General features: G+C 68.9%; 1 protein-coding gene across 10 annotated transcripts; it reads left to right on the top strand.

Annotated features, from left to right (window-relative positions):
• Positions 1–2996: 2996 nt before the first annotated feature.
• On the top strand, positions 2997–27424 carry CARD14 (caspase recruitment domain family member 14). Of its 10 annotated transcripts, XM_045836043.1 has the most exons (24): positions 8859–8952; positions 9622–9848; positions 9940–10155; positions 11648–11860; positions 12856–12993; positions 13809–14134; positions 14936–15103; positions 15787–15906; positions 16496–16621; positions 16990–17139; positions 18055–18171; positions 18563–18711; positions 18849–18943; positions 20093–20218; positions 20396–20456; positions 20629–20818; positions 21447–21573; positions 21845–22082; positions 22779–22854; positions 23485–23596; positions 23753–23926; positions 25263–25384; positions 26014–26129; positions 26594–27424. In XM_045836043.1, the coding sequence occupies exons 4-24, from the start codon at positions 11650–11652 to the stop codon at positions 26799–26801; spliced, it is 3150 nt and encodes a 1049-aa protein (XP_045691999.1). In that variant the 5' UTR covers positions 8859–8952; positions 9622–9848; positions 9940–10155; positions 11648–11649; the 3' UTR covers positions 26802–27424. The 10 variants fall into 10 exon arrangements, with proteins under 10 accessions (XP_045691996.1, XP_045692003.1, XP_045692001.1 ...); XM_045836038.1 differs by lacking the exons at positions 9622–9848; positions 9940–10155 and adding an exon at positions 7440–7585; XM_045836044.1 differs by lacking the exon at positions 9940–10155.
• Positions 27425–27505: the final 81 nt, after the last annotated feature.

Here is a 27505-nt window from a genome sequence, read left to right on the forward strand (position 1 = left end):
CGGGCGTCGGGGCCGCTCCTCGAGGGGGCGGGGAGTTCTCGTCGCGGGAAAGGGGGAGGGGAGCTTGCCGCAGGAAAAGGGGCGGGCTGCTGAGCCTCTGGCGAGACCCGAGCTCTCGCGGTATCTCGCAGGGGGCGGGGCCTCGCCGCCCCTATAAAGGTTTCGGAGACAGCGTGACGCTGAGGTCCCCTGTGTTAGGAGCAGGTTTTTTGTGCGTTACAGGGGCCCCGGCGCCGGCCCAGCCAGGGCCGTCCTGCCCCGAATGAGAACCTGGGCGCGGGCCGCCTGGCGCTTATACGCGTGTGCGGTGTCACTGGCCGGACACAGCGTGAGAAACGGGTTATCACTGACGCCGGATGGAAACGCTCGCTGCAAATAGTCTACTTTGGGAAAACCTGGAATCAGCTCCGATTCGGTCGCCGTGTTTTATTTTTTTTAAGATTTTATTTATTATTTTAGAGATGGAAGGGAGGGAGATAGAGAAACATCAATGTGCAGTTGCTGGGGGTCATGACCTGCAACCCAGGCATGTGCCCTGACGGGGAATCGAACCTGCGACACTTTGGTTCGCAGCCCGCGCTCAGTCCACTGAGCTACGTCAGCCAAGGCTCGGTCGCCGTTTTTTAATCCCTTCGGGAGTAGCCCCTACTCGGCTTCCAGTGCGGAGACGGCCGCGCCTGGGGGTGTGTGCACCGGGGTCCCCTGACGCCCTCCTCACCGGGACCCCGGGGCTGGCCGTGGGACCGTGAGGACGCGCCTTCGTTTGGCTGCAGCACCCTCTTCCCCGCGGCCTCAGACTAAACCCTGCCGTGCAGACCAGACGGCCCCATGGGCGCTGGCTTCTTGCCGCCCCGCCAACACACCCAAAATCATGCCAACTTAACCCCACACTCCCTTACGTCCCCGGGCGCTGCACCAGCGTCTCCGCCTGACCCGCGTTCACGCTCTGTCCTATGAGAATCGGCTTTTGTGAAAGTTACGCGCCAACAGTACCGGCTCTGTCCTTGCCGGTCCGCTGTTTTCTTGGCTCGCCACCTGGCGACGTCCTTACTCGGGGGCCGCCTGCCCAGCCTCACAGGAACCCCCTCCTGCTGTGAAGGTCCCTCTAGTGGAAACTAGGTAACCGGCTCGCCAGCTCAGCGCCAGGCCCAAGGAGAGCGCCGTGGGGTGTGACGGGCTGACAGCAAGGAAGTGAATGCGGGCTTGCTCCTGCGAGGTTCTCGGCCCTGGGGAGAACCGCCCGAACAAGCGGGCCCAGCAAGGACGCCGTTATCAACCCAATGTTTAATGTTCGCAAAGCCGAATTCCTTCCTTGGACTTCCGGTAGCATAGGAATGGAAGTTCTTCAGTCTTCTCACCCCTCGGGGGACATCCGGTGCCTCCTCCAAGGTTGCACACACTGCTTTGCAAGCCGTGCAACAGGGCAAGTTGTGAAATACAGATCTCTAGGATGGTACAGGAAAGGAATGTGAAAACATCTCGATGATGTTTACGTTGATTTGGTGTGGAAATGACCATTTTAGATACACAGAGTTAAATGTTACTTTAATGTCACCTGTTTCTTTTTTTTTAAGCCTAGAATTTCATCCAGATTATTTTTTTAAAGATTTTATTTATTTATTTTTAGAGAGGGAAGGGAGGGAGAAAGCGAGAGAGAGAGAAACATCAATGTGTGGTTGCTGGGGGCTGTGGCCCGCAACCCAGGCATGTGCCCTGACTGGGAATCGAACCTGCGACACTTTGGTTCACAGCCCACGCTCAATCCACTGAGCTACGCCAGCCAGGGCTCTCACCTGTTTCTTTGTGCTATCAAAACATAGCTACATTATGGAAACATTTTAACGTAGGAACATAGGAACATTTTACAGCGTATGATATTCCTAGGGGAGGGCGCTGTTATTGTAAAGGCTTCACGGTGGGGGCATGAGCAGGCCAGGCGCTGGGGAGAGGGCGGGCTGAAGGTGGAGCTGGAGGTCACAGAGGGCGGGTTCTGGAATGAACGGGGAGGGTGAGATCACCGGGCCGTACTACCCGGCCCGGACTCCCTGGCCAGTGTCTGGGGATCGTGGCCTCTGTGACGCTTGCTGGGCATTTTAAAGTCTCGCTCCGGGCCACCTACACTTGTCTTTGGCTTTTCCGCTTTCCTGTCGCTTCCCGCCATTCTCCTGGCCGTGTTCCTTCCACTGTGCGGGCGCACCTTCCGAAGCCCTCCTCCTCGTGTTTGGAACCAGAGTTCCGTGACCGTGACAGGAGCTGTGGGGTGGGACAGGGGTCGGGGGCCTCCCGGTGAGCACCGGGGGGCAAAGCACACTTGTCCTTGTCCCCCTTGGGATGAGTCTAACAGGTGGGTACCCATCCCTCGAAATACAGACTGTCTCCGGGGCCTCCCCTGCCACCTTGCTATATTTGGGGGGGGAGTCTAATTTCCTGCCTGATTAGACTAATCTCAAGGAGGGCCCATGTGCGTCCTGCCCCCCAGGGCTGCCCTAGCACACAGTAGGTGTGCCTGGATCCCGGGCAGGGCAGGCAGAGGCCAGGGGCCGGGCCGTCCAGGAGCTCCTGGAGCTCAGGCCAGAGCGACGGGGCAGGCAGGAGCGGCTCTGCCGGCCGCACCTCCTGCCCGGCCTGTTTCCCTGGGCCCGTGCAGGTACAGACGGGTGGGCGAGGTGGCCTGTCTGGTCCCAGGGCGGAGGAGGTCTGGGTGCAGTGCTCCTGGGCTTCCGTGAGTCATCACCGTAGGAGTCGCTGTCCTGGATGAGAGGGGCTGCCCCTGAAGACGGACTTCCTGCCAGACACCCCGCCCAGGACGCAGTGGCAAACACTTGTTCCTTTCTAGGTGTGGCCCCTCCAGCCCCCTCCCCCGGTGAGGCAGAGGATGAAGCCCAAAGCCCCGCCTGACCCCGCCCGACTGGACCGTGGACCCCGCACCGCCAGTGTCCAGCATCGGGCAGTAGATGTGCGTGGGGCATCTGTGGGTGGCCCAAGGGACAGATGGCGCTGCCCTCCCAGAGCTGTGCTCCGGAAAAGGGTAAGCCCGACAGAACGTGCAAACAGCGACGACGTCATTGCAAACAGCAACACGATTGCAGTTTTCACAGCTTCTGTGATGTAAACGAAATGAGGCCAGTGGAGAGGTGAGTGGGCTGCGGGTTGGGCTGGGGCCACACCAGCGGTGGCAGGGGGAGGAAGGCGCCCCCCAGGCGGTGAGAGGAGGTGGCCATGGCCGCCTCCCAGGAGGAGTGTTCCAGGAAGAAGGGACTGGACGGGAGTCCGAAGACCCACGGGTGGGCAGGGTGCTGGCAGGACCCAGGGCCCAAGGCCAGGCTGGTGGTGACACGGGGGATTCGGGTGGGCGGGGAGGGGGAGGGGGGTGACCAGGGACAGGGCAGGGAGGGCCTGGCAGATGATGGAACGGCATTTGGATGCGTCACGGTCTCCCTGGCAGCCACGTCAGGGTGCTCTTTCCTCGGGGGACGGGAGCCCGGGGAGCCCGGGCTGAACCACGACCTGGGTTCTTGTCCTCTGGAGGCTGCGCGCTCCGGGGTGGGGGGGGGCATAGGCCAGAAACCAGCAAGGAAGTGGAACACACCGTGTGTCAGGAGCGGTGGGTCCAGCACAGGAAAAGGAGCCGGGGGACGGGGGAGCGAGGGCAGGGCGTGGGGGGCCACGGTTTTAGACAGAAAGGCCCGGAGAGGCCTCGCTGGGAAGGCAGCCGTGTGCGGGGTCCTGACGGAGGCGGGGGAAGGACCAGACCCGTGGCGGCGGTGGTGGCGGGAGGGCGGCTCCGCCGGCTGTGTGGAGAGCGGGCGCTGGGGGCAGGGAGGAGACGGCTAGGACGTGACTGCAGGGCTCTAGGTGGGTGGTGACCGGGGCACAGCCACGCAGGTGTCCCCCGGGCCAGCACTCAGGGGTGCACTCACAGAGGAGGGCCAGGGCTGAGAGGTAACCGGGGGTCGCCGGTTCTGGGTGGGTGGGCCCACCGGCATTGCTTAGCTGCGCTCCCGCCCCCACGAGAGCCGGCGGGGGGCTGCAGCGTGGGTCCCGAGGGTGCGGGGGCTCCTTCTGAGGGATTCGTGAGGACCCGGGCTGACCATTCACACACGGTGGGAGGATCTCCCCCACTCTCAGACCAGGGGCAAGGGCAGTTTCTAGAAGGTTCCTATGGCACCCGCAAAGGCAAAACAAGCTCCCCGCACACGGCAGCCGTGCCGTGAGAACGCTCCAGAGCTCCGGTGACGCGTGGAGCCCGTGTGAGACATCACTTCCCGGGCAGGGCCGGTGGGACACGCCCGTCAAACCTGCCCGCCCGCCCGCTGCGTGTCGGCAGGGACCGTCCCGGCCCTCAGTCACGAGAGGCGGGGCGGGCGGTCCTCCCGCAGCAGCGTGGAGCCGGTCCCCACGAGAGCAGGTCAGTGCAGCAGCAGAGGGAGGGCGGACGGGCCCGGAGAGGGGTCTGAGAGCCTTCCTGGGGGAGCTCGCGGGGGGGTGGGGGGGGCGGGGGCGGTGTCTTCCCCTGCGGGAGGGGCGGGGCCCGTCTGCGGTCCCTCCCGCCCAGAGGAGGGTCTGGGCCGGGCTGGGTGAAGGAAGGATGCCCCGCTTTGCTCTCTGATGTCGGCCCTGTTGCCCCAGGGTGGAAGGCAGGTGGGGGGTGTTTGCAGCACGGGTATGGCACAGAGAGGGCCCGCTGCCTGTCCTGGTGGTGAGGGCCGAGCGGTCGTGGAAGGGGGCACCTCGGTGCCGGGTTGGAGCCGAGGGGACGCAAGGGGGCGCTGCTTCTTCCCTTTGTGCTTGCTGCCCACCTGCCTCGCCCGCCCCGTGGGGGTTCGTCAGACCCCCCAGGCGCTCCCCAACACACTCCTCCCTGTTCTGGGGGTCCTGTGGGCGCGCATGCACGTGAGGGTGCGGGGCACAAGAAGAGTGTGGGTGGGGAGGGGCAGACAGGAGGGCACCCGACCGACCGAGACGCTCAGGTGACCGTCACTCTCTCTAGGGGCGCCAGAGGGTGAGAAGGAGTCTTCTGCACAGTTGAAACGCCCTTGGGGGTCTCCGCTAGGTCAGGACTCACCCCTGCTTAACCTGGGGCTGAGGTGCAAAGAATCCCCATTGCCGTTTTTATTGCCATTTGGGGTCACTGGGAGCTGCTTCGCTGCGGGAAGAACGGGCCAGCGTGGCCACTCCTTGGCTGCAGCCACTTATGCCCGGACCCCAGTACGGCTTCGGGGGGCCCCGGAGCCAAGGGCAGTAGGGGGTTGGGCCTCAGAGGGTCCCGGAGAGAGCTCTGGCTCCAGCTGCCCCAGGGCGAGGCAGCTGCCCACTTGAGCCAGCCCCGACCCCCTGGGCTCGCCGGGTCGGGGGAGGCCTGAGAAACGCCGGGTGCTCTCGGACCCTGCGTGGGAGGCTAGTGGGGCGGGGTGCGGGACGGACCCGAAGGCCCTCCCAGAGCCGGCTGCCACCCTGGCCCGGCCCGGCCCGGCCCGGGGAAGGCGCCGAGGACCTGCACTGCCCAGCGGGCCCTGGTCGCCAGGCCCCTCAGGACCTGCGTGCTGGGGCCGGAGTGCGGTTTGCTGAAGACAGAAATGAGTACGCAGTGAGCTCGTGTTTCGGGGTCACTGACTCCTGGACCCCACCTCATCCAGGCCCATTGGCCCCCCAGTCCGGGGAAAGGCTTTGCAACCTCTCGTGTCAGGGTCAAGGGTATTAAAGTGGGTGCTTTGCGAGAAAGCTTGGGGGAAAAGAAGGTTTTACAAAGACGCTCGCTCCACTCTGTTGTATTAAGAGGAGGGTTAAACCCTGTCCGGGGAGCGGGAAGCCGCTGCCTTGCCCTCTGACCCGGGCCGGAGCCAGCCGAGTCCTCCCGCCCCTCCCCCGGCTTCTCCAGAACTCTCCCCACGCAGCAGCCGTGCTGTCTGGTCCGCTCCCACATTCCCCCGCCCGAATCCGCCGCTGCCAGCCCTCCTCGCAGGGCCAAAGGAAGGGCAGCAGAGGGCTGGGCCCCTGGGCGCCCGCGCCGCCTCCTCCGCGACACGTGGTTCCCCAAACTGTGTCACTGTGGGCGAGCACGCCAGGGCCGGACGTGCCCCAGGCAGCGCGGGACCGGAGGACACGCAGTCCCAGTTCCTTCTCCATCGGACCGGTCGAATGCATGGTGCTGTTTTCTGAAACACCGACTTTTCGGTGGTTTGGAACCCACACTTGCTCGTTCTAAAAGGTCCATCGACAGCAAAAAGGAGGCGTCAGGTGTCCCAGACCCAGAGGTGCGCCGGCACGAACGTGACAAGTGCAGGCACCGGCGAACAGCGCTCCGGAGTGTGTGCGGGCCTCCCGCTCCGTCCTCCCGTCTCTCTCTGTCCCCCGGGTCCGCGCACACGAGTGCACACGACCAGGCTGGGCGGCGGGAGGGACGGGGCAGAGGGGTGGGCGAGCGTGTAGACCGAGGGACGTCCCGAGGGGCAGACACGCCGGCGCTGTTTCAGAGCAGCGAGACCACGTTCCGCAGGGCTGGGAAGTAAAATTTACGGCTTTACTTAAATCTCAGGTTGTTTTGGAAGCGATGGCTGAGGGCCGTGCAGCTGTTCCCCGACGGCCGGACCGCCCCTTACAGACGCCCCCGGGAGGGGGGGGGTGGGCGTGAGGGGCAGCGAGCCCCGTGACGGGTCGGCGCAGTGATGGTCCCTTTCCTTCTCACCGCACGGGAGCCGAAATTCTGCAGCATGCCAAAAAACACGTCCGTTTTGCCAATCTGACCAAAAAATAGGTGTAATTCTGATTGATTTACGAGAAATAATAATAGTAGCAATGACCTACCCTTTTTGCTTCAAGGGGAGTTTTTGAAAATCAGGTGCCCGTCCTTGTACAGGAGGATTTCTGGTACCAAGAATGACCCAACCAGACCCGACCGTGTCACGTGACCAAGACGGGCCGTGCACACCGCCCGGCCACTGTTGGGGTGGCCATCGCCATTCTTTTGTTTTGTCTTCTTTTCTTTTTTTTGATCCTCACCGAGGATATGTTTATTGATGTTAGAGGCGAAAGGAGAGAGGGGGGGAAGGAACATTGACGTGAGAGAGAAAGTGAGCAGTGGAACCCTGTGGACGCCCCAGCCGGGGGTCGAACCCGCGGCCTCCTGGTGCACAGGGTGACACTCCAGCCAAGCGAGCCACCGGGCCGGGGCTGCTGTCGCTTCTGTGCCTGACAGTCTGAAGGAAGGCAGGCCGGTGCATGTTCATAAAATTCCTGCTGCACGCCCGTGGAGAGTGGCTGAGTTAGAGACCTCACAGAAAATCGACCGCCTCGTTTGAGGCGGTGGCCACCCCCGGCCTGAGCTCTGAGGTGGCCGCCTCCCTGCAGGTCCCGCCCACGGCTCCGCCCGCTAACGCTGGCTCCGGTTTGCTTTGTCAAGGCTGAGAGTCTCCCCGCAGGATCTCAGGACTGCGGCTCCCACCAAGTCCTAGGTCTGTAGGGACCCAGGCCCGAGGCACACCACGCAGTGAGGCGCGCTCACGGGGGTCTAGCTCTCTTCCTGGACACCCCCCAGCCCAGGATGGTCGCCCTGCCCCGCGGATCGGAGAACGTTCTGTGGTGGACGGTATGGGGACCTTGGGGTGCCGTCTTTGACCTCCCCAGACTTCCCCAGTGTTTCTTCCCCTTCAGAGGAGCACACAGTGGGGAGCACGCTGGGGCCCCGCCCCCGCTCAGCCACAGGGCCCGCGCCCTGCGCCCTCCACTGGCTCTGGGGCTCAGCTGACACTTTCCAAAGTTTTTGGCAGGAAGTTCTTTCCACCTTTCCTTGTTTGTGGCCTCTGCTTTTTTTCTTTTTTTTTTTCCCTAAGGTTGTATTTCTTTTCCCTGGCTGGTGCGGCTCAGTGGACTGAGCACCGGCCCCCAAACAAGGGTTGCTGGTTCGATGCCCAGTCAGGGCACAGGCCTGGGTTGCAGGCCAGGTCCCCAGTAGGGGGCGCACGAGAGGCAACTACACATTGATGTTTCCCTCCCTCTCTATAAATAAAGTCTTTAAAAAAAAAGATTTTGTTTATTTATTTTTAGGGAGAGGAAAGACGGGAGAAAGAGGGAGAACAACATCAATGTGTGGTTGCCTCTGGCACGCCCCCTACTGGGGACCTGAGCTGCAACCCAGGCGTGTGCCCTGACCGGGAATCAAACCCTTTGGTTCGCAGGCCGGCGCTCAGTCCGCTGAGCCACGCCAGCCGGGGCTCTTTCTCATCTTCTTTGAGCGACATTCGCTCACGGTGTGAGGCAGCGGGGGCGAGAGCCTGCGAGCCTGGGCGCTCGGCGCCGCCCCCACTGGGCCTGACCTCCCGCGCCGGGTCTGACCCGGGATCTCTGCGTCGGGCTCGACTGGGTGGCGGCGGCAGCTGCGCTCACACGTGTGTCATCAGGGCTGTCCCCTGAGGGGTGCCAGGGGGATCCCCGAGGCCCGTGCTCTCGAGGGAGGCCTTCCGGGGTCACAGGAGGGGCAGCCGGGGAGCAGGGAGGCGGGAGCGGGGGAGCAGCGGACGGGAGGGGGTGCCCGGCAGGGGGCACTCAGCTTCCGGGCCCTCCAGGGCGGAGGACTGGAGCGTGGGGTGCGGGGCAGTCGGGGTGCCCGCCGGCCCGGTCCGGGCTGAAAGGAAGGAGAGGGACAGGGGTGGCTGGTGGCCCGGACGTCTGGGTGCTGGCCTCGGGGGGGTGGGGCCGGCCGAGCCACGGAGGGATGGCCTCCCCACCCTCCCCCTCCGTGCCCTGCCCAGGTGGGGCCAGGCGGCAGGGCCGGGGATGGCGGCCGGAGGCTCTGAGATCTTTCAGGGTTTTTTTGTTTGTTTGTTTGTTTATTTTTAAAGACTGCGTTTAATTACTTTTAGAGAGAGAAGAGGGGAGGGAGAAAGAGGAGGAGAGGAACATCGACCGGCTGCCTCCTGTGCGCCCGCCGACGGGGACCAGACCCTCTGCTCTGTGGTGCGTGGCTGGACCCTCTGGCCCCGAGCCCCCGGCCGGGGCCTGTCTGGTCTTCAGAGCACAGCTCCATCGGGAGGCCCCGGTGGGGGGGGTCTGCCCTGGCCTGGCCTGAGCGTGCGGCGTGGCGTCACTCCAGTGCCCGCCTCGGCTGTCACACCCCAATGAGCCCCTCTTAACTGGGTCACACTTACGATGGCCTTGTCTCCAAGTGAGGTCACGCCCCGAGGTGCCGGGGGATTCGGGCTCCAGTACATCTTTTGGGGGGACAACACTCCACCCACAACACCCCGGCTCACAAGCCCCCAGCTCTGTCCCCTGAAGAAACCAGGAACGGGCCGCGAGGGGCGGCAAGACAGGCCTGCTGGAGGGTCCGCGCCCCCGCTCTCCGCACCCGGACCCTCCCTGTGGCGAGGACGGGGAGTGTGTGTGTGGGGAGGGGGTATCCATGGGGCCTGGGCCTGCGGGCAGGGGCCCGGGGCCACAGCACACTGGTGACCGCGGCACCTGCCGACGGTCCTGGGTATCTGGGGCTTCAAAGCCCGGCTTCCTTCGAGAGCCCTGCTGCCCGGGCCAAGCAAGCGCCTCTGTTTGCTGAACAAACCGCGAGGGTGGGAGGCCTGTCCCCCGTGTTTCCTGGGTCTGAGTTTGTCTTTCCCCGCCTGGCACTAGCCTTCGGGTCCTGAACCTGGAGTTTTGGAGCAGGTCACGCGGCGGGAAATAGCCGTCCGGTCGCCTCGGCACCGGTTTGGCAGGCTCCTCCTGCCCGGCCCTGTCCTGCCGCCGGAACCCCGAGGAGGAGGCCGCAGCCACGCCTGGCCACCCGGCCCAGGGGAGGGGACTCTGGGTGCCCTTCCACGGCGAGCAGTCCCGGCGCAGACGGACGTGAGCATTTCGCGGTGGGTGCACTGCAGCTGGGCGCGCGGGGCGGCTGGGGGGGCGGCCCGGGCTGGTTCCTGAGCACGTCTGGGGTCCACGCCTCTCCAACAGGCACCGGGCGCCGGCCAGGGCAGCCTGTCACCCCAAGTGACGAGAACCGAGTCACAGGCACTCTCGGGCGGGCGGAGAGACGCGTCCCGACCGTGCACAGGGCGTCGGGGCAGCACCCAGCGTGCCGGGAGGAGGAGCACACGGCCACGCCCAGCCCGCGGCCAGGGAGAGAGCTCCTGCGCCGCGCGTGTGCGCGCATCCGTGACTCGGGCAAAGGTGGGCGTGGCCACGTGTCTCCCTGCACTAACCGTCCGATGATGACACCCGTGGCGGGCGGTGCCCCGTCCAGGTGACCCTGTCTCTGAGTAGTGAGAGTGAGCAGTGAGTGACGTCACCGGAACCCTGCCCGGTGCAGCGTGCGGTCGGGCCGAGGGGGCGGGGCGGGGGGCGGGGCGGACTGAGCTCTGTCTGAGGGTGGTCTCCTCGCCTCGCGAAGGGATCTGAAGTCCCAGCTGTCGGGGCGGGTTGCGTGGGGGCCCGCGGATGTCCGTCCTGCCGCGGGCAGGCTTTTTTACGTGCTCCAGGCAGCCCGCGGTTCAGAGGCACTCTGGAGGGGTGTAGACGCGTCCACAGGCTCACGACCTCGAGCTGGGGCCAGGCGGTGGGGGTGGGGCGGTGGGAGGGGGTGCTGGAGAGGGGAGGGGGGAGCAGCGGCTGCAGAGGCGGGAGGGAGGGAGGCGGGGAGGAGCCCTGGGGAGGGAGCCAGTCGTGTCCCCCAAGACTTGGGGCTGCGGACGCTCCGGGCTGTGACCCAGCCGCTGCGGGGGCCTCGCCCACACAGACCTGGAGCTCGGGGGGCCCCTGGGTCTGTCCCGGACCCGCGCAGCTCGGCCCTCGGAGGCCGCCCGGCCGTCCTACGCTGGCCAAGGGGGTGTGGCCTTTCCCTCTCACCCCGAGTTGGCTGGGTTTTTTCTAAAATTTTTATTTATTTATTTATTTTTAGAGAGGGAAAGAGAAAGTGAGAGAAACATCAATGTGTGGTTGCCTCTCACACGCCCCCAACTGGGGACCTGGCCTGCAACCCAGGCACGTGCCCTGACTGGGAATCCAACCAGCCACCCTTTGGTTCACAGGCCAGTGCTCAATCCACTGAGCCACACCAGCCAGGGCCAGTTGACTCAGTTTTGTTTCGAGCTAGGATGTGCTGTTATGTTACAGTGTCCCCCCGCCCCCCCCCCACATGTCCCTCAGGTGTCCCCGTGCGAGTGCCCACCATGCCAGGCACGAGCGGCAGCCTGCCACTCGAGCACCCCCACCCCCAGCCCTGCCCCCCACGGGTCCCCCCACCCCCAGCTCTACGACACCTTCCCAGACGCCTTCCCCTCCCCGCCCTGCCCCCAGGTGTGGCTGTCACAGGGGAGCTGCCGTCTGTCCCATCCCCCTGTTGATGACACACCGTGGTCTGGGCCTGCCTCCCCAGCCCCCCCCCACCCCGGCAGGGGCAGCAGCCTGTGTGCCGGAGGCAAACCCGGCCCCCGAAAGCGGAGGAAACCCAGGTCCCTCTCTGCCCGGGTCCTGGACAGACGCCCCTCCCGCTGGTCCCAGGGCCCCGGGCCCAGGGCAGGTGTCCCCGTCCTCTCCGAATCGGTCATCTCCTTCCCCGCCTGTGACGAAGGGAAGGGGGCCTGCCAGGGAAGCCCCCCTCGCCCCCCCCCCGACCTGGGAGCCTCGGCGCCGGGCGCTCACCGTCCCTTCTGCCCGGGCCCAGGCATGGCGGAGCTGCGCCGCACCGAGTCCTCGCTGACGGCGCTGGACGAGGAGACGCTGTGGGACATGACGGAGAGCCACCGCTGCCGGATCGTGAGCAGCATCTGCCCCAGCCGCCTCACGCCCTACCTGCGGCAGGCCAAGGTGCTGGGGCAGCTGGACGAGGAGGAGGTGCTGCACAGCCCCCGGCTCACCAACAGCGCCATGAGGGCTGGTGAGGCTGCGCCCGGCGGGCGGGGGGGCGGGGGGGCCCTGAGGGGCCGCGTTCCGGGTGCGGGGACCCGTCCAGTGGGTGGCCTCGGACGGCAGAAAGGGTTCACACGCAGTTCGGGGCTACCGCCTGAGCTCCGGGTGCCGGCGGGGCCGCACCCCTCTGAGGGCGCCAGTGGGGGGTCCCTCCGGCCTCTCCCAGTGTTGGGGGCCCGGGCGGTCCTTGGCGTGTGGGCCCACCGCTGCGGCCTGCACCCCGCCCCACATGGCCCTCTCTGAGGCTGTCTCCCCTCCTGTCTGTCAAGAGGACACCTGTCACAGGCTCAGGGCCCGCCCAGATCACCAGGACACTCTCACCTCAGGGTCTGTCCCTTAAATACACCCACAGAGACCCTGTTCCCGAATGAGGTCCTATTGGCAGGTGCCAGGGGGACGTGCCCTGGGGACCACCTTCACCCCGTTCCACATGTCCCTGGAGCCCACGGGGCAGGCTGGCAGGCCCAGTCTGTTCGCCCACACACAGGGGTGTGCACGCGAGGCTTCGCCCTGTCGGTGGTCGGGAATGGACCAGTGTCTGCCGTGCTGTCCCGGAGCCCAGGCCGCAGACGGCCACCAGGGGGCGGCAGCTCCCGACGTGGCGCCCTGTCTGTCTACTGCCTGAGGATCCCCAGCCCAGGAGAAGTGCATCCTAGCTCCTGCGCCCCGTTGAGAGCTGGGGCCTGGGCGGCCCGGCCCTGGGGCGCTGCCGTGGGCTTCCTTCCCCCAAGTGCGGCACACACGGGCAGGCCCGAGAGCACCCGTCACCTCCCTCAGTTCCTTGTTTCCGGCCCTCGGCGCTCGGCCCCCGTGGTTGCTCGGGGAAGGTCAGCCTCGGCTTTCTTGAGACCGACTGCCACCGCGGGAACCCGGGGAGCCCGGGGGAGCGTGGGGGAACGTGGGCAACCCTGGTTCCCAGGTGCACGAAGCCCCCCGTCAGCCGAGACCGCCCTGTCCCCCAAGGACACCTGCTGGACCTGCTGAGGACGCGCGGGAAGAACGGGGCCGTCGCCTTCCTGGAGAGCCTCAAGTTCCACAACCCCGACGTCTACACGCTGGTCACCGGGCTGCAGCCGGACATGGACGGCAGCAGCTTCAGCGGTGAGCGGGCGGCGCAGCTCCGGGGTGGGGGGCTGGTGGGGGCTCCTCGGGGCCTCTGGGGACCCGCCTCGCTGGCGTGCTGTTCCCCACGCCTTTCCAGCCACTTGCAGGCAGAGGTCCCGTCCCTGCGCCCCGTCCAGCTCTGGGGTGAGGGCAGCCCCCAGCTAACTGTCGTGGGGGCCTCAGGCTCTGAAAGGGAAAGTCTGCCCCTGATTAGGCGGCACCAAGATGCGCCCCCTCACCAGGAAGGGTCCTTTCCTGGGGCACCCGGTGCTCGGGGCGGAGGGCAGCCCGGCCCCAGGGTCCCAGCCTGGCTCTGGGGAGGCCCGCCCACACAGAGGGGGCCCATGGGGCTGTGGGCGGCAGGCGCAGTGCAGACTGCAGCCCTCTCTGGGCGTGTGCAGGCCTGGCTTTGGGGCAGGAGGGACCACCCTGTCAAGGGAGTGGTTTCAGGCTTCCCGGGAGGAGCTGGGGGAAGACCAGGGCGTCCCGAGGCCGGCCGGGGAAGCCCCCGCCTGCCTGGCCTCACAGCCGCGTGTGCAGACTCCGCCCCTCGGTGTGTCCGAGGACGAGGTCGGGCCGGCCGGGCCTGAGCGGCGGGGCGGCTCGGGGCGGCCTGGTGCCGGAGGCTGGAGTCACGCAGTGTCCAGTGACCAGAGGTCGAGTGCGGTTCAGCCAGGAAGCCTCTCAGGAGACGGACAGGCCGGGGTGGGGCCCGCTGAGGGTCTGGGCGCAGGAGGCAAAGCCCTGGAGGACCACCAGGTGGGGGCTGCGGTGCTGACGCCCGGGCCCCCCGCCCCCCCCCACCCCCGCAGGGCTCATGGAGACGTCCAAGCTGACCGCGTGCCTGGCCGGGGCCATCGGCAGCCTGCAGGAGGAGCTGAGCCAGGAGAAGGGGCAGAGGCAGGCGCTGGCGCAGCAGTGCCGGCGTCTGCAGGAGCGGCTGCGCGAGGCCGAGGCCCGCGCCGAGGGCCTGCGGCAGCTGGAGGCGGACCACGGGCGCATGAAGCGGGAGGTCAGCGCCCACTTCCACGAGGTGCTGAAGCTGAAGGACGAGATGCTCAGCCTGTCGCTGCACTACAGCAGCGCGCTGCAGGAGAAGGAGCTGGCCGCCACGCGCTGCCGCGGCCTGCAGGAGGAGGTGCTGCTCCCCGCCCCCCCCACCCCCCCGCCCCTCAGGACGCCCTCCTCCCTCCCGGGGACGTCCTCCTGCCCCGCCAGCCCAGCCCCAGGCCCTGTGACCCCTCCTCCCGCCTCTGTGGGGTGGGTCTGGCTGTTCTGGGCTCTGCAGGAGCGGCCCCCCAGGCCCCACCCTGTCCAGCCGCTGTGCCCTGGGGACAGTGGGCCCCCCAGGCCTCCCTCCCGTCCTCCTCAGCTGGCTCTGGACGGGAGCCCCCTTGAACCCAGCGGTGTTCTTTACTCATTTCTCGGCCAGCACGTTACCGTGCTGTTGGGTGGGGTTCTTTTAGTGTCGAGGGTGTTCCCAACGTGTCGTTCTGCTGCTTGCCTTTACGCCATCGTCTTTTCTTTAACTTTTAACTTTGGAAGGAATTTCAAGTTTGTCTTTAAAAGCATTCAAATGCAGTAGTACAGAAGGCACCCATACACCTTAGTTTATCACTTGCCCACAGGCACACGTGCACGAACACACACACACATGCATGTGTGCTCGCGCGCACACACATGAGCACACGTGTGCACGGGCACATGTGCAGACAGGTGTGCACACATGCACGTGCGCACGGGAGTGCATGCACACGCGCACGAGCAGAGATGAGCACGCATGTGTGTGCGTAGCACAGTCCCATGGACACACACACGTGCATTTGCACACTGGTATATGTGCGTGTGAGCACACATGCACACGCGTGCCCACCTGCACGCGCTCTGCCCTCCTGCGCGGGGCGTGCGGTGCTCACGCGGCCGGCCCCTCTCCCGGCAGCTGTACCTGGCGCAGCAGGAGCTGCAGCGTGAGCGGCTGTCCGCCTCCTGCGAGCGGGAGTTCCGGGAGCGGTCGCTGAGGCTGGCCGACGGCCCGGAGCCGGGGGCCGAGGAGCTGAGCCGCCTGAAGCAGGAGAACGAGAAGCTGCGCTCGCTGACTTTCAGCCTGGTGGGTCCCGGCCCCCCCCACCCCAGGGCCGCCCTCCTCCCTGGGGCCCTCCTGCCAGGTGCCCCCCCCCCATGGCTGACAGGAACCCCAGTGACGCAGTCCCGTGGCTCCCCCGAACGCTGGCGGGTGAACAGGACACCCCGCTCAGCTCCGCCGCAGCGGCCGGGCTGTTCCGGAGTGGACTGGGCTGGTTGCAAGTAACAGGGCTCACCCGAGAATTGGGGGGACAGGGAATGAAACCCACCTGCCCGCAGAATGCGCTGCGTTGGGGAGAGGGAGTGTCAGGGCACGGAGGGAACCCGGGGCGCCGCACCCTGGGGTTACGCCCACCCTGACTCCCCTCATTGCCCGTGTCCGTGAGCCGACCTGACCCGCCCGCAAAGCAGCCCCGCCGGCCGGCGTCCCTCCGCGGGTGTCTCCCTCTCTCCGGGGGTCGGCTGCAAGCACCTGAGGCTCTCTCCTAAGAGGCCTCAGCTTCCAGCACTTTCCGCCTTCTCCGCCAGCCGTGCCTGGTAGAGCCCAGGTGCAGGCGTGCCTCCTGGATGGACGGTTGTGTCGCCACCCCCGCCCCCCACCGGGCCTCCAGCTCCGTAGTCGTGGGCCGAGTGGCCAGGGGTGCTTCCCCGGGGGCAGGCCTGCGGGCAGGGGCGGGGTGGGGCCCGGCTGAGCTCTCCCCACGCCAGGCGGAGAAGGACATCCTGGAGCAGAGCCTGGACGAGGCCCTGGAGAGCAAGCAGGAGCTGGTGGACCGCATCCACTCCCTGAGGCAGCGGGCGGCGGCCGCCGAGAGGCAGCGGAAGCAGGTGACTGTCTCCGGCTTCGAGGGTTTGGGGCAGGGCCGGGTGCCGGGGACGCCAGATTGCGTAGCCCGTGCTGAGCGCGAGCCGAATTGGCCTCACTACCACGGTGTCCTCCGTCCGTGGGCTCCTGCGTCCAAGCCGGGTGGGCACCTGCTCGGAGCCTGAAACCAGAGGCCAGGCCCGTGGGCGGGGCAGCGAGAGCAGGGCCCCTCAAGTGAGCGCAGCCGCAGCCCGGGTGGTGCCAGGGGCCGGCTGAGCTGCAGCGAACAGTGAGGGGTGCACGGCGGCGAGGACGGAGCCGGCAGACAAGAGCGGGGCGGGCGGAGGGGGCTGTGTGTGCGCCCCGGGCACGGAGGGGACAGAGAGACTGCATGCATCACCCCCACGCGGGCTGCGGTGGCCCGGCTCCCATGTGATGTGAGCAGCCCAGCTGCTCTGCGGGGCTCCTGGCCGCCAACGTGGAGGGGGCGAGCGTGAATCCCTGCCCCCCGTTTCCCCCTGGAGCCCCCACGCTGCCCCCGAGGCCCCTGTCCCGCCCGTCCTCCCAGCCGTGTCTGTCTCCCCCCGCCCCCGCTGCCCCCCGCCCGCCCAGTACTGGGAGGAGAAGGAGCAGACCCTGCTGCAGTTCCAGAAAAGCAAGGTGGACTGCGAGATCTACAGGGAGAAGATGACCGCCCTGCAGAGCCAGCTGGCGGAGCTGCAGAAGGAGCGGGACCAGGTACCCGGGGGGCGGGACCCCAGAGAGCAGGGGCTACGGGCGGCCGGCCCCGCCCTCTGGGCGCTGCTTCCACCGGATTCGGGGGTCTCGCAGCGCCCACGCTCGTCCCCGGCTGATGTGCTCACGGCCCCAGACAGGAGGCCACACGGCCCGCGCCTCCTTCCGTTCTCTGTGCGCCCGCAGACGGGGGTGTGAAGGGCGGTTGGCGACCCCGTGGTGAACCAGGGGCGTGTGCCCGTCGTCGGGCCCGCCCGGTGCTTGCGGCACAGGGGACGCAGACGACAGGCCGGGGGCCTGCCCCGGCTGGGGCTCCCGCGCGGCACCCCACGGCCCTTCACGCCCCGGGCGCCCCCTGTCCTGGCCCGCAGGCCTACTCGGCCCGGGACGCGGCCCAGGTGGAGATCTCTCGGAACCTGGCGGAGAAGGACGCCCTCCGCAGGAAAGCCTTCGAGCTGACGGACCAGGTCTGCGACCTGCGCCAGCACCTGCGCCGGCTGCAGGCCGAGTCCTCGCCAGCGGTGAGCACTTCCCGGCCCGGCGGGCGCTGGGAGCAGGGCCGGGGCGGCAGACCCCCGGCCGCGTGTGCGCGGGGTGGGGCCGGCCGATCACGCACGCCCCGCAGAGCTGGGGCACCAGGTGTGCCTCTGGCCGCTGCCTGCTGGGCCCCCTGAGGGGGCCGCACCGTCAGACGCTGAAGATGCGCCAGTGGGCGGCCGGGGCTGCTCCTGCTCCCCTGCCACGGTGATGTCATTCATGCCGTGGGAGCGCAGCCTAGCAGAAGGTTCTGGAACCCCTAAAGCGTGGGGTGGGGGCGAGGAAAGGAAGCAGGGGACAGAATGGAGTTTCAACTGCTGTGAAGTCTGTACTTGCGACCCAGCCGGCAGCTCCAGCTCCGGGCGCCCTGGTGGGCGGGTGCGACTCCTGAGAGGCGGCTGGGGGCCTGGGTGGGGGGCGGAGCCCGACCCTCCCTTCCCTGCATGCACAGGGAGGCCCCCGCCCTTCCTCCTGCACCCCCAGCCCCTGTCAGTCATGACACACACACACACGCACGCACACATGCATGGAGCAGGGGCCACAGACGTCCAGACCCCAGGCTGCTGCATCTGATCACTGGGGGGGGGCCCCGAGGTGCTGTGTGCAGCGTGTAGAGACATGTTGTGCACACGTTCCACACCGTTCGTGTGACCGGGAGAGGAGCACGCCTCCAAGGGCGGTGGCGGGCCCTCCCCGAGCGACCACTCAGTGCCCAGCCTACTGCTGTGCACTGACCCCGGGCGGTCAGCCGGTCCCAGGCTGGGCGGAGGGGACAGATCGCTGTGCCTGGAGGTCGAGGGGAGGAGGGGGAGGGGCAGTGACCGAGGGGGAGCGACGAGCGCGCCTGAGGGGAGCGCCCCCCAACCTCCGGACTGACCAGCCCGCCGGCCTGTCCACAGCCCAAGCGGGAAGCGGGGCCGCGGGAGCCCGGCCGGCGGGGGAAGCAGCGGCTGGTGCGCATGTTTGCCGTCTGCCCCCGGGACGACAGCGACGGCAGCTGCCTCAGCTCCTCCGAGGTATGGCCGGCGCCCCGCACTGCTGGGGGCCGCGTCCGGGCCTGCACGGCGCGCCCGGCGTCCTCCGGCCCCCACTGGGCATCTTGCTCGCTTCGCCTGCCCGCACGTGACCCTCACTAGCCAGGCACCCGGCCTCCCGGGGCCCCCACCGCCCTGTGGGCCAGGTGGGACGCTGCGGCCACCTCACGGCTGTCCCGTGAGAACCACGCGGTAGAAAGTGCAGGGAGCAGCCAGCAGGGTGCCGGCATGTAGTAGGTGCTCGACTAACGCGCCCTGGCTGTGCGCCCCGCCCTGCTCTCCCTCTCACCCCCTGGCCCTGACGTTAGGGGCCCAGCGGGGAGGGGTGGGGGTCCCATGCGGGCTCCGCGCTGACCCCACCTCTCGCCGCCAGTCCCAGCTCTGGTCCGACCTGAGCGCCTCGTCCAGCCGCGAGCTGGTGGACAGCTTCCGCTCCAGCAGCCCCGTGCCTCCCAGCCAGCTGTCCCTGTATAAGCGGGCGGCAGAGGACCTGCGGGACGAGGACGAGCCCTGGTCCTTCAGGTACAGGGGGGCCAGCGTCCGGGTCGGAGGGTGCAGCCCCCCGGCCGCTCGCTGGGCGAAGGGCCCGGCGGGTGCCGGGGGCTCGGGGTCCGCTGACCGGGGGCCGGCTGTGCAGCCTGAGCGGTCTCCCTCTGCAGCGGCTTCCCGGAGCCCCTGGAGGCGGACCGGGGGGCCTCCCCGGGCCCGGCAGCGGGCGATGCGGACCTGGATTACGAGATCGTGGACAGAGCAGGTGAGTGCTCCCTCTGCCGGTCCCTGCAGCCCCCTGCCCTGGCCTGAACCTGGATCTCCAGGGAGGCAGGTGAGGCGGCCAGGTCTCTCTCCAGGGGCTGGGCAGAGAGAAGCGAACTTGACCACCACCCTGACCGGGGCCCGGCGGCATGCGTACAGGGCGTCCTCTCTGTTGCCAGCCGGGGGCCGAGGGAGTGGATCCCTCTGCACGTCCAGCTGAGACCACTGCTCTCCCTGCCCCGTCCCTGCCCTGGGCCGTGGGCTGCGGGCCGCCCGGGGCAGCAGGTGGCAGGAGGCTGCGGTCCCCTCGCCCCTGGCCGAGGCCCCTGCAGGAGCCCCCCCTCCTGCGTGTGGGCCCCCGAGACCTTCCCGCTTCTCCTGTCTGTGACCTGAGTGTCCCTCTCCTTCTCAAGCACCGGGCCCCTCGCGGACAGCCTCCTTACCTGTCCGGCCCCGCACCTCTGCCCCGGCCTGGGCCTTGCACACAGTAGGTGCTCAGCACCATCTCTGGAACTCACCCCACGGCCACCAGGGGGCGCACGCTCCCCGTGCTGGCCCACCCAGCTGCACCCGAGTGGTGGGGCCGTGGGTCACATGACCGTACCCTCCCAGCTCGTTAGGGGTTTCATTTGTGAGCAACTGTGATGAACCAAGGGGATGTGCCCAGGGGATCTGGCCTGGGTCCAGAGCGGGGGCGGTCACCGCGCTCTGCCGCGGTGAGCCCCCATCGAGCCCCCCTCACTCCTGGCAGCGGGGTTGGCGCCCGCACACCGGGGCGTCTGGTCGGCTCCCCTTGGCTTGCACTCGGTGAGGGGGGTCTCTGCCCGTGAGCTGGGCAGAGGCCGCCGGTGGCAAGGACAGGCGTCTGTCTGTCCACTGTCTGCAGGCTCGGGTGCTCTGGGCGGGCAGGTGGCCCCCCGAGCGAGGGGAGCGGCCTCAGTGGCCCCCAGGAACTGCCGTCTGGCCCGTCTGCTGCACAGGCTGCATGTGAAAATGCAGAGCTGGGGGCCCCCAGGGGGCCTCGAGTCCCAGCACTGCCAGCTCCGAGGGCTCCCCGGCCAGCTGGGGTCTGGCCCAACCGTGGCGGTGGCCTGGGGTGGGCAGGAGGCAGCCAGTGGCCAGCAGCGGTCACCACTGTGCACTTGGTCAGTGCAGGCACGCGGCCAGGGTTCCGCCCGGCGGGCTTGTTCGGGTGAAGCTGGAGGTCCCGATTCTAGACCCCCTGCCTTTGAGGAGGTGCGGGCAGCCCGCACGCGCCACGAGGGACCCGGTGCAGGTCAGGCCCCGGCAGGCGTGGCCCTGGCCCTCCAGCAGCCCCTCCTCCTCCTCCTCCGGGGTCGGTGAACCAAGGACATGGAGGGTCGGCCTCCGCGAAGGGGCCGAGGGAGCAGAGCCAGCACGGGGGACCTCGAGGGCCAGTCCCGCCGGCGTCTGAGCCTCTGCCTCTGCCTAGACCTTCTGGAGCCGGAGAGCTGCCCGCAGCCCACCTCCGGGAGCCTCTGCGTCTCGGCCAGGTGAGTGGAGGGCGGGGCGGGGCCGGCAGGTGGCAGAGCGCAGGCTGTGGGCGGGCGGCAGCCTTTCCCAGGGTGGGGGCGTGGCGGGAGGGGGGCAGTGGGGAGAGGTGCTGGCCGCCCCCCAGGTCCCGCGCAGGGCTGTGCGTGAGCCCGTCGCCCCTCCCCGCCCCAGTGCCCCCGTGCGGCGCAGGCCGGCCCGGAAGGTCCCGAGCCAGGTCACGGTGGTGGCCTTCCAGGGGGATGCGCTGCTGGAGCAGATCGGCGTCGTCGGCGGGAACCGCACCGGCATCTTCATCCACCGGGTCACCCCGGGCTCGGCGGCCGACGAGATGGCCCTGCGCCCGGGCACCCAGATCGTGATGGTGAGGCGGGGCGTGCGCCGGGGCGGGGCCTGCGCCGGGGCGGGGCCTGCGCCGGGGCGGGGCGTGGGCGTGCGCGTCGGCGTGTGGGGTCGCTCGCGACACGCAGCACGCCGTTTCAGCCGTCGGGGGCATCTTCTAAAACTCGTTACCGTGCGGTGTTCGCTAACCCCCCATTCTGTGCCTGGCGGTGCTCTCGGGGTCTCAGTGTCAGCGCGCAGCCCGAGCCCCCCACGGCAGGGCCTGTCCAGGGCCTTCGCTCCGGGCGGGGGTGGCCCCGGCCCCGAGTGCCCTGCTCCAGGGGCCCACAGTCCCAAAGCCGAGAGCCCCCCGACCTAGGATGCTCTGGAACGCTCTAGAACGCTCTAGGACACAGGCCCCTTTCGGAGACCAGACGCTCGGTCCTCGGCGATGACCCTGGCGTGCGGGCGTTGGGAAGGGTTGGCGGTGGACTCCTGGGGGGGCTGGGGAGTGTGGCTCAGAGGAGCCGAACCGTGACGCCTGGTCCGGGTTGCGACAGAGGCGCTGGCGGCGGGTGCGCGCGGTGGCTGGGAGGGAGGGTGGGTGGGGCCTGCGGGGGCACGCGTCTGCACCCGGACCGGGGCCGACCGACCGGGTGCCGTGCCCCCAGGTGGACTACGAGGCGAGGGAGCCCTCCTTCAAGGCCGTGCTGGAGGGCACGACGCTGGAGCAGGCCGTGGGACTCCTGCGGCGGGTGGACGGCTTCTGCTGCCTGTCCGTGAAGGTCAACACGGAGGGTACACACCCCCCCACCCACCCCGAGAGCTCGCCCCTGAAGCCGTGCCCAGCTGCCCAGCCCCGTCTCTGAACCCTGGGCGGGCGCACCCCAGCCCGCGCCCCAGGCTGGCGGAGGTCCCGGCCAGCAGGGCCCGCCGCCCGCCGACCCTGCCCCCAGCGGCTCCTGGGACGGGGGGCGGCACCTTCTCTGCCTCCTCCTCTCCCGTTCTGGAGCCTTCCTCAGGCGGGTTGCTGCCCAGGCTGACCCGTCCTCCTGTCCTCTGCGGTCAGGCTACAGGAAGCTGGTGCAGGACCTGGAGGCCAAAGCGGCTACCTCAGGGGACTCCTTCTACATCCGGCTCAACCTGGCCTTGGAGGGGCGGGCGGAGGGGGAGCTGCAGGCGCACTGCGGCGACGTCCTGCACGTCACCGACACCATGTTCCGGGGCGGCGGCTGCTGGCACGCCTGCCGCGTGGGCCCCTACAGCACGCAGCCGGGCGAGCGAGGCGCCGTCCCCAGCTACACGCGGTGAGTGGCCGGGTGGGCGTGGGAGGCCCCCCGGGGGGTGGGGTCCCCAGCACGCCAGACCCCGGGCTCAGTGCTTGGGTGGTCTTGTTTGTGAAGAGGGGCGGGCCTCTGTTCTAGAGCATCCTAGAGCCCTCGGGACCAGACTTCCTCAGCCTCAGCACTGCCAGCACGCGGGCCTGGCTCCCTCCCCTGTGGAGGCGTCCTGGGCACCGTCTGGTGTCCAGCAGTGTCCCAGGCCCCCCCTCCCTGGGCCCCTTGGTGTGACAACCCAAAATGTCTTCAGACGTTGCCGGTGTCCCCAGGAGGTGGGGGCTGAGTCATGCTGGTGTGTCCCGGGCTGGGCTGGTTTTAGCGCAGGAAGCCCCACACCCTGGGGAGCCCTGGGTCCCAGGGCCGCTGGGGCAGCAGCAGACCCCCGGGAAGCTGCGTCACGCTGCCGAGAGCCATGTCCCTAGGCCAGCCGTCAGGCACGGAGCATGGTGTCGGGTGCAGCACCTGCCAGCCGCCCGGCCAGCCCGCACCCCGGCGCTCAGCTCGGCAGGCGCAGCAAGGCCCGAGGCTGGGCTCCTGAGAGGTGTCCCCAGCTATGTCGGTGCCCCCAGGGCTGTGGGGTTTCCGAGGGTCGCAGCCGGGTGGGGGGGCACGGGGGGGGGCGGCGTTTCGGCCTCCGAGCAGCGGGGTCTGTCTTCCGTGCAGGGCCCAGCGGCTGCTCTTCGCCCTGCTCCAGGACATGGCCCAGCAGAGCGCCGCCGCACGCAAGGTGAGGCGCAAGGTGAGGTCGCCACCTGGCCGGCCCGATCCTGGGCTCGGGTGGGCCCTGCCTACACCCTCCCCCCGCCCCCGGCCTCCCTCCTCCCCCGGCTCACGTCACCTTCTGGGAGTGCCCCATCCACCGAATGCAGGGGGGTCGCCCTGTGGGCCCCTGCCGTGTGGGCCTGCAAACCTTCGCCGGGGCCGCACTCCACTCAGCTGCACACTACCTGAGCATGAGCAACTACATGCACGGGTGCTCTCTCCCTGGGGTGCTCAGTTCACCCCGCTCTCTGTCCTCTGCACCCCCCTGACTCCCTCCGAGGTCGGGGACCTGGTGCTTTCCCAACACAGGACACTCAGCTGCCCTGAGCAGGGCACTGGGCATCCCATCATCGCAGCAGGGTGGGGGGCCCCACACTTCCACCCTGCCTCGTAGGGCTGCCCTCCCACACAGGCCCCGTGGGGGGCCTCTGCTGGGCGCCCTCTCCTGCCCCCCTTCGTCTGCCCCAGCGAGGGACCCGGCCGTTCAGTGGCCTCGGCCTGCAGGTCCGGGGTCGCCCGGGCGCCCCAGTGGGGCGGGCGCCAGGCCCCCAGCCCTGTGGGGGGGGGGGGCGGGACAACTTCTGGTCCCTCCCTCCTCCTCCGGCAGACCTCGGGGGGACCCCAGAAGTTGGTCCGCATCGTCACTGTGGACAGAACCAAGGCCCGCCCCCCGTGCTCCTCCTCTGATGCAGCCCAGTCAGACGCCGGCGGGCTGGGAGGTGAGGCCAGGGTGCTGGTGGGGGGGCTGCTGGCGCTGCGGGGCGAGGGTGCCGGGAGGGGCCGCAGGCTGTGCCTTTCGGGAGAGCAGGCGCGCTGGGGGTGGGGCGGCTGACGGCTGGGGGCCCTGATGGCTCTTGCCCCCGCCCCCCCCGCAGACCCCTCCCCCGGGAGCTTCTGGGCCGAGAGCAGCCTCACGCTGGCCCCCTACTCGCTGGTGCGCCCCCACCGGCCCGGCCGGCCGCGGCCCGTGCTCTTCGTGCCCAGGCTGCTGGGGAAGGTCCTGAGCGGGAAGCTCTGCCTCCTGCCGGGGTTCAGGAGGTGCCCTGCAGGTGCGTGCTCGCGGGGCCCCGCCCCGTTGCCGGTCGGGGGGCGGGGCCTGGGCGGGCTCTGCGCGGGCTTCTGGGAGAGCAGCTGCAGCCCCGTGTGCGTCCGGGGGCCACTGCCGCAAGTCGCCACCCGTCGGGGCTCCGGGCGGCCGAGACGGGTTCTCCTGCCGTCCGGAGGCGGAAGCACGGCCCCAGGCTGCTCCGTGGGCCGCCCGCCCGCCGGAGGCTCTGGGGTGGGGGGTCTTCTGGCGGCTGCTCCCCTCCTGTCCCCGCCCCTCGTCACCCCGCCTTCTCCCCGCGTCTCTGTCTTCTCCGACCTTCACGTGAGGAGCCAGTCCCTGGGTGAGGGCCGCCTTAGTCCCGAGTGACCTCGTCTTAACCGACCCCGTCTCGGGATGAGGCCCGTTCGGGGCCCCTCGGCCCACCCTGCAGTCCGTCCTGGCAGACGGGCTGTGCTGCACTGGGCGCTGACACCAGGGGGCGCCACCCACCTGCCAAAGCTGGTCTGCAGAGCCCTGCAGACAGCCTGCGGGTGGGCCCTGGACCCCAGGGGACAGAGGCTGCGGATCGAGGCAGGAGGGTGTCCCCCGGGGCGGGGGCAGGGGGGTAGTGCGGGAGGGAGATGCTGGTCGGCATTTTTGTTCACCTGTCACCTGTCACCCGTCGATGGCTGCGGAGGAGCTGTCTCCCAGCTGAGGCCACCGCGACCTGGGGGCGCGGTTCTGCTGTGGCAGCCGCTGCTCCAGAAGCAGGTCGCAGTGGCGGGGCTCCCACGGCGCTCTGGCGGGCGGCGGGCGTCTCGCCCCAGGCTGACGCTGGGCGGGGCTGTCCTCAGCGGTGCAGGGTGCTGACGGACACCCCTGGCCTCCACCCGCTGGTTGCCTAGAGCCCACACCTGTGCCCCAGCTGTGACAGCCACGAACGTCCCCAGACGTTACCAGTGCTGCTGGGGCGAAACTGCCCCTGGCTGGGAACCGCTGAGTTCAGGGACCTAGGGGGCTTCTGGGTGGGAGGAGGTGGGCTTGTGAGTTTGGGGTTTGGGACGTGCTGGAGGGGGTGGTTCGTCCACATCTGTCCCTCCCCCCGCTTCCCACTCTCCCGCCCCCACGCGGCAGTGGGGGAGCCCCGCCCCGTCTGAGGTCCCCAGTGCAGTGCAGGGCACAGCCTCGACTGCAAGGGAACAGCAGGGCCGGGCTACGCAGAGGACGCCCCGGGAGGAGCTTCCCCCAGAGCCGGCGGGGCCCCGGCGCAGGGGTGCATGGCGCGGGCTCCCTCACGACCCTGTGCTGTGGCTGTGGGACACGCCCACCACTGTCACCCCCACCACTGTCACCCCCAGAGTACCTGAGCCAGGAGGAGTACGAGGCCGCTGACCAGAGAGGGGACATTGTCCAGGAGCGCGAGGCCCCCGGGGGCCGGTACTGCGTGACCCGCCTGGCCGTGGAGCTCCTCATGGAGAAGGTGCGGTGGGGGGGCTCCGGGGGCTCCACCTCCAGAGGGGGTGCTGGCTGCGACACCTGAGGGCTGCGGGCCGCCGACCTGCTGGCCCCGGACACCCCAGGCTGGTCATCCGCTGGCTTGGGCTCCGTGTCCAGCGGCCGCAGCACAGGGAGACCAGCCCCAACCTCGCCGTCCAGGGCCCCCCGTGCCCTCTGCTTCCCGGAGCCGCGCTCCCCAACGCAGGGGACGCTGCATGGGCGTTTGCTAAGTGAGCGCGCGAGCTCCGTGTCTGCAGAGAAGCTCGCTGTGGCGTGGACACGGAGCGGCCAGGCCAGCCGCCAGCCAGAGTCAGAGCCAGGCTGGTCCCCACCCCCGTCTCCTGGGGGCGGGGCCCAGGCGGAGGCGCCCTCAGCTCCCGCTCACACCTTCCAGACGTCTGGGGTAAAAGCACCAAACAAAGGAGCGTTCTTCCCTCACTAGCGTCTGTGTTTTCCCAATCGGACGTACTTCACTCACCGCAGCACCCTTGGGGGGGACAGCCAGCACCCCCGCAGGCCCCAGGGCATGTGGGAATGTCCCGCCCGCGCCTCCTGGGCCGAGGCTGTCCTGCCCAGTCCCCTCCCCCCACGTGTGGTCTCGACTCCCCCCAGAACGCCCACGCCCTGCTGGACGGCCGGCTGGACAGCGTGCGCGCCCTGCACAGGGCGGACATCTTCCCCATCGTCGTCCACGTCTGCGTCAACGAGAAGGCGGCGAAGAGACTCAGGTGGGCGCACCCCTGGGGGCGGGCGGCGGGCGGTGCCCCCGGTCGGAGCTCCGGGGGGCCCTCGTGCCTCAGGGGCTGTGACGGGGTTTCCTGGAAGTGTCCGGGGGCACTGACCCTCACCCCCGCCTCAACCCGCCCAGGCCACCCCTTCGCTGGGGGCACACAGGGGACAGGTGAGGGCCACGTGGAAAGCCGGGCCTGGGCTCACGGCAGGGACGAGCCCTGATTTCCTGGGGGCCCCCGGGCAATCTGACAGCTGCGGTTAGAACCAGAGGCCCTGGTGCCCGTCTGCACAACACCGTCAGGGGCCCTGTGTCGTTGAGGACCCCTGGGAATCGGCCACCTGCGCCGGGGGGTGTTTGCTCCCCTTGAGTCCTGAGCCGGGGCGGGGACGGCTTCCTGAGGGTCCCCCGGGCAGCGGGGCGCCGCGCCCTGAGCTGGCCCCACTGTCCCCGGCCCCGCAGGAAGGCCCTGCAGCGGCTGGGCGCTTCGGAGGAGCAGCTCCTGGAGGCCGGCCGGGAGGAGGAGGGCGAGCTGGACAGGGCACCCGGCCTGCACTGCAGCCTGGCCGCCGACGGCTGGAGCGACCTGGACTCCCTGCTGGGCTGCGTCCGCTTCGCCATCTCGGACGAGCAGAAGAAGGTCGTGTGGACGGAGCAGGGCCCCCCCTGAGGCCCCAGCCCCTCCTGGGACTGCAGGGACCTCCTCATCCCGCCCTCGGGGCCTCGCAGGCCCGGCTTCAGGCGCTCACGGGACAGGCCCCCGTCGGCTCCCTCCCTGGAGTCCCCCACGAACCTCGCCACCTGCAGGTCACAGCCGGCGTGCTGACCACCCCTCTGCGCCACCCTGGGCTCGCAGGGTCTGGGCCGGCCACCCGAGCACGTTCCCACCCTGGGGGTCCTCCAGCCCCTCCCCACGGCCGGAGGCCGGGCTCTGTCCCGATAGCTGGCCTCTGGCCGGCCACTGCCCTTCCCTCTTGCACTTCGGTGTGGCCGGGGGGTCTGGCAGCCCCCGAGCCCCTGCCCGGAGCGAGCTTCCCTCGGCCCCAGGCGGCTGAGATGCCCCAGTAACTCTCGTCCAGGGACTGTTCGCCCGTCAGTACCGTCTCCCGGTGATGGAGATGGTATTTACACCAGGTTTGTGCCCACGGGCTGGCGTGCCCAGCCCGGGGACTGTGGGGGCCCTGGAGAAGGCCCCACGGACCCCTCTGCGGGGTGTCCTCCTCCTGGGGCCCAGGACTGCCCCCTCTACCCCACACCCCTGCCCCGGCTCCGCCCCCAGGGCTCTGGAGACAGACGGGGCTCCGGCAAGGCCCCCGGGTGCCTCATCACGGACAGCGGTGGTGTCCCAGGTCTGAGAGCCCCCAGGCAGTTGCT

This window comes from Phyllostomus hastatus, unplaced genomic scaffold, assembly GCF_019186645.2.
Source record: "Phyllostomus hastatus isolate PE091 unplaced genomic scaffold, TTU_PhHast_1.1 phas_contig_210, whole genome shotgun sequence".
In the NCBI taxonomy this organism is placed as follows: Eukaryota; Metazoa; Chordata; class Mammalia; order Chiroptera; family Phyllostomidae; genus Phyllostomus; species Phyllostomus hastatus.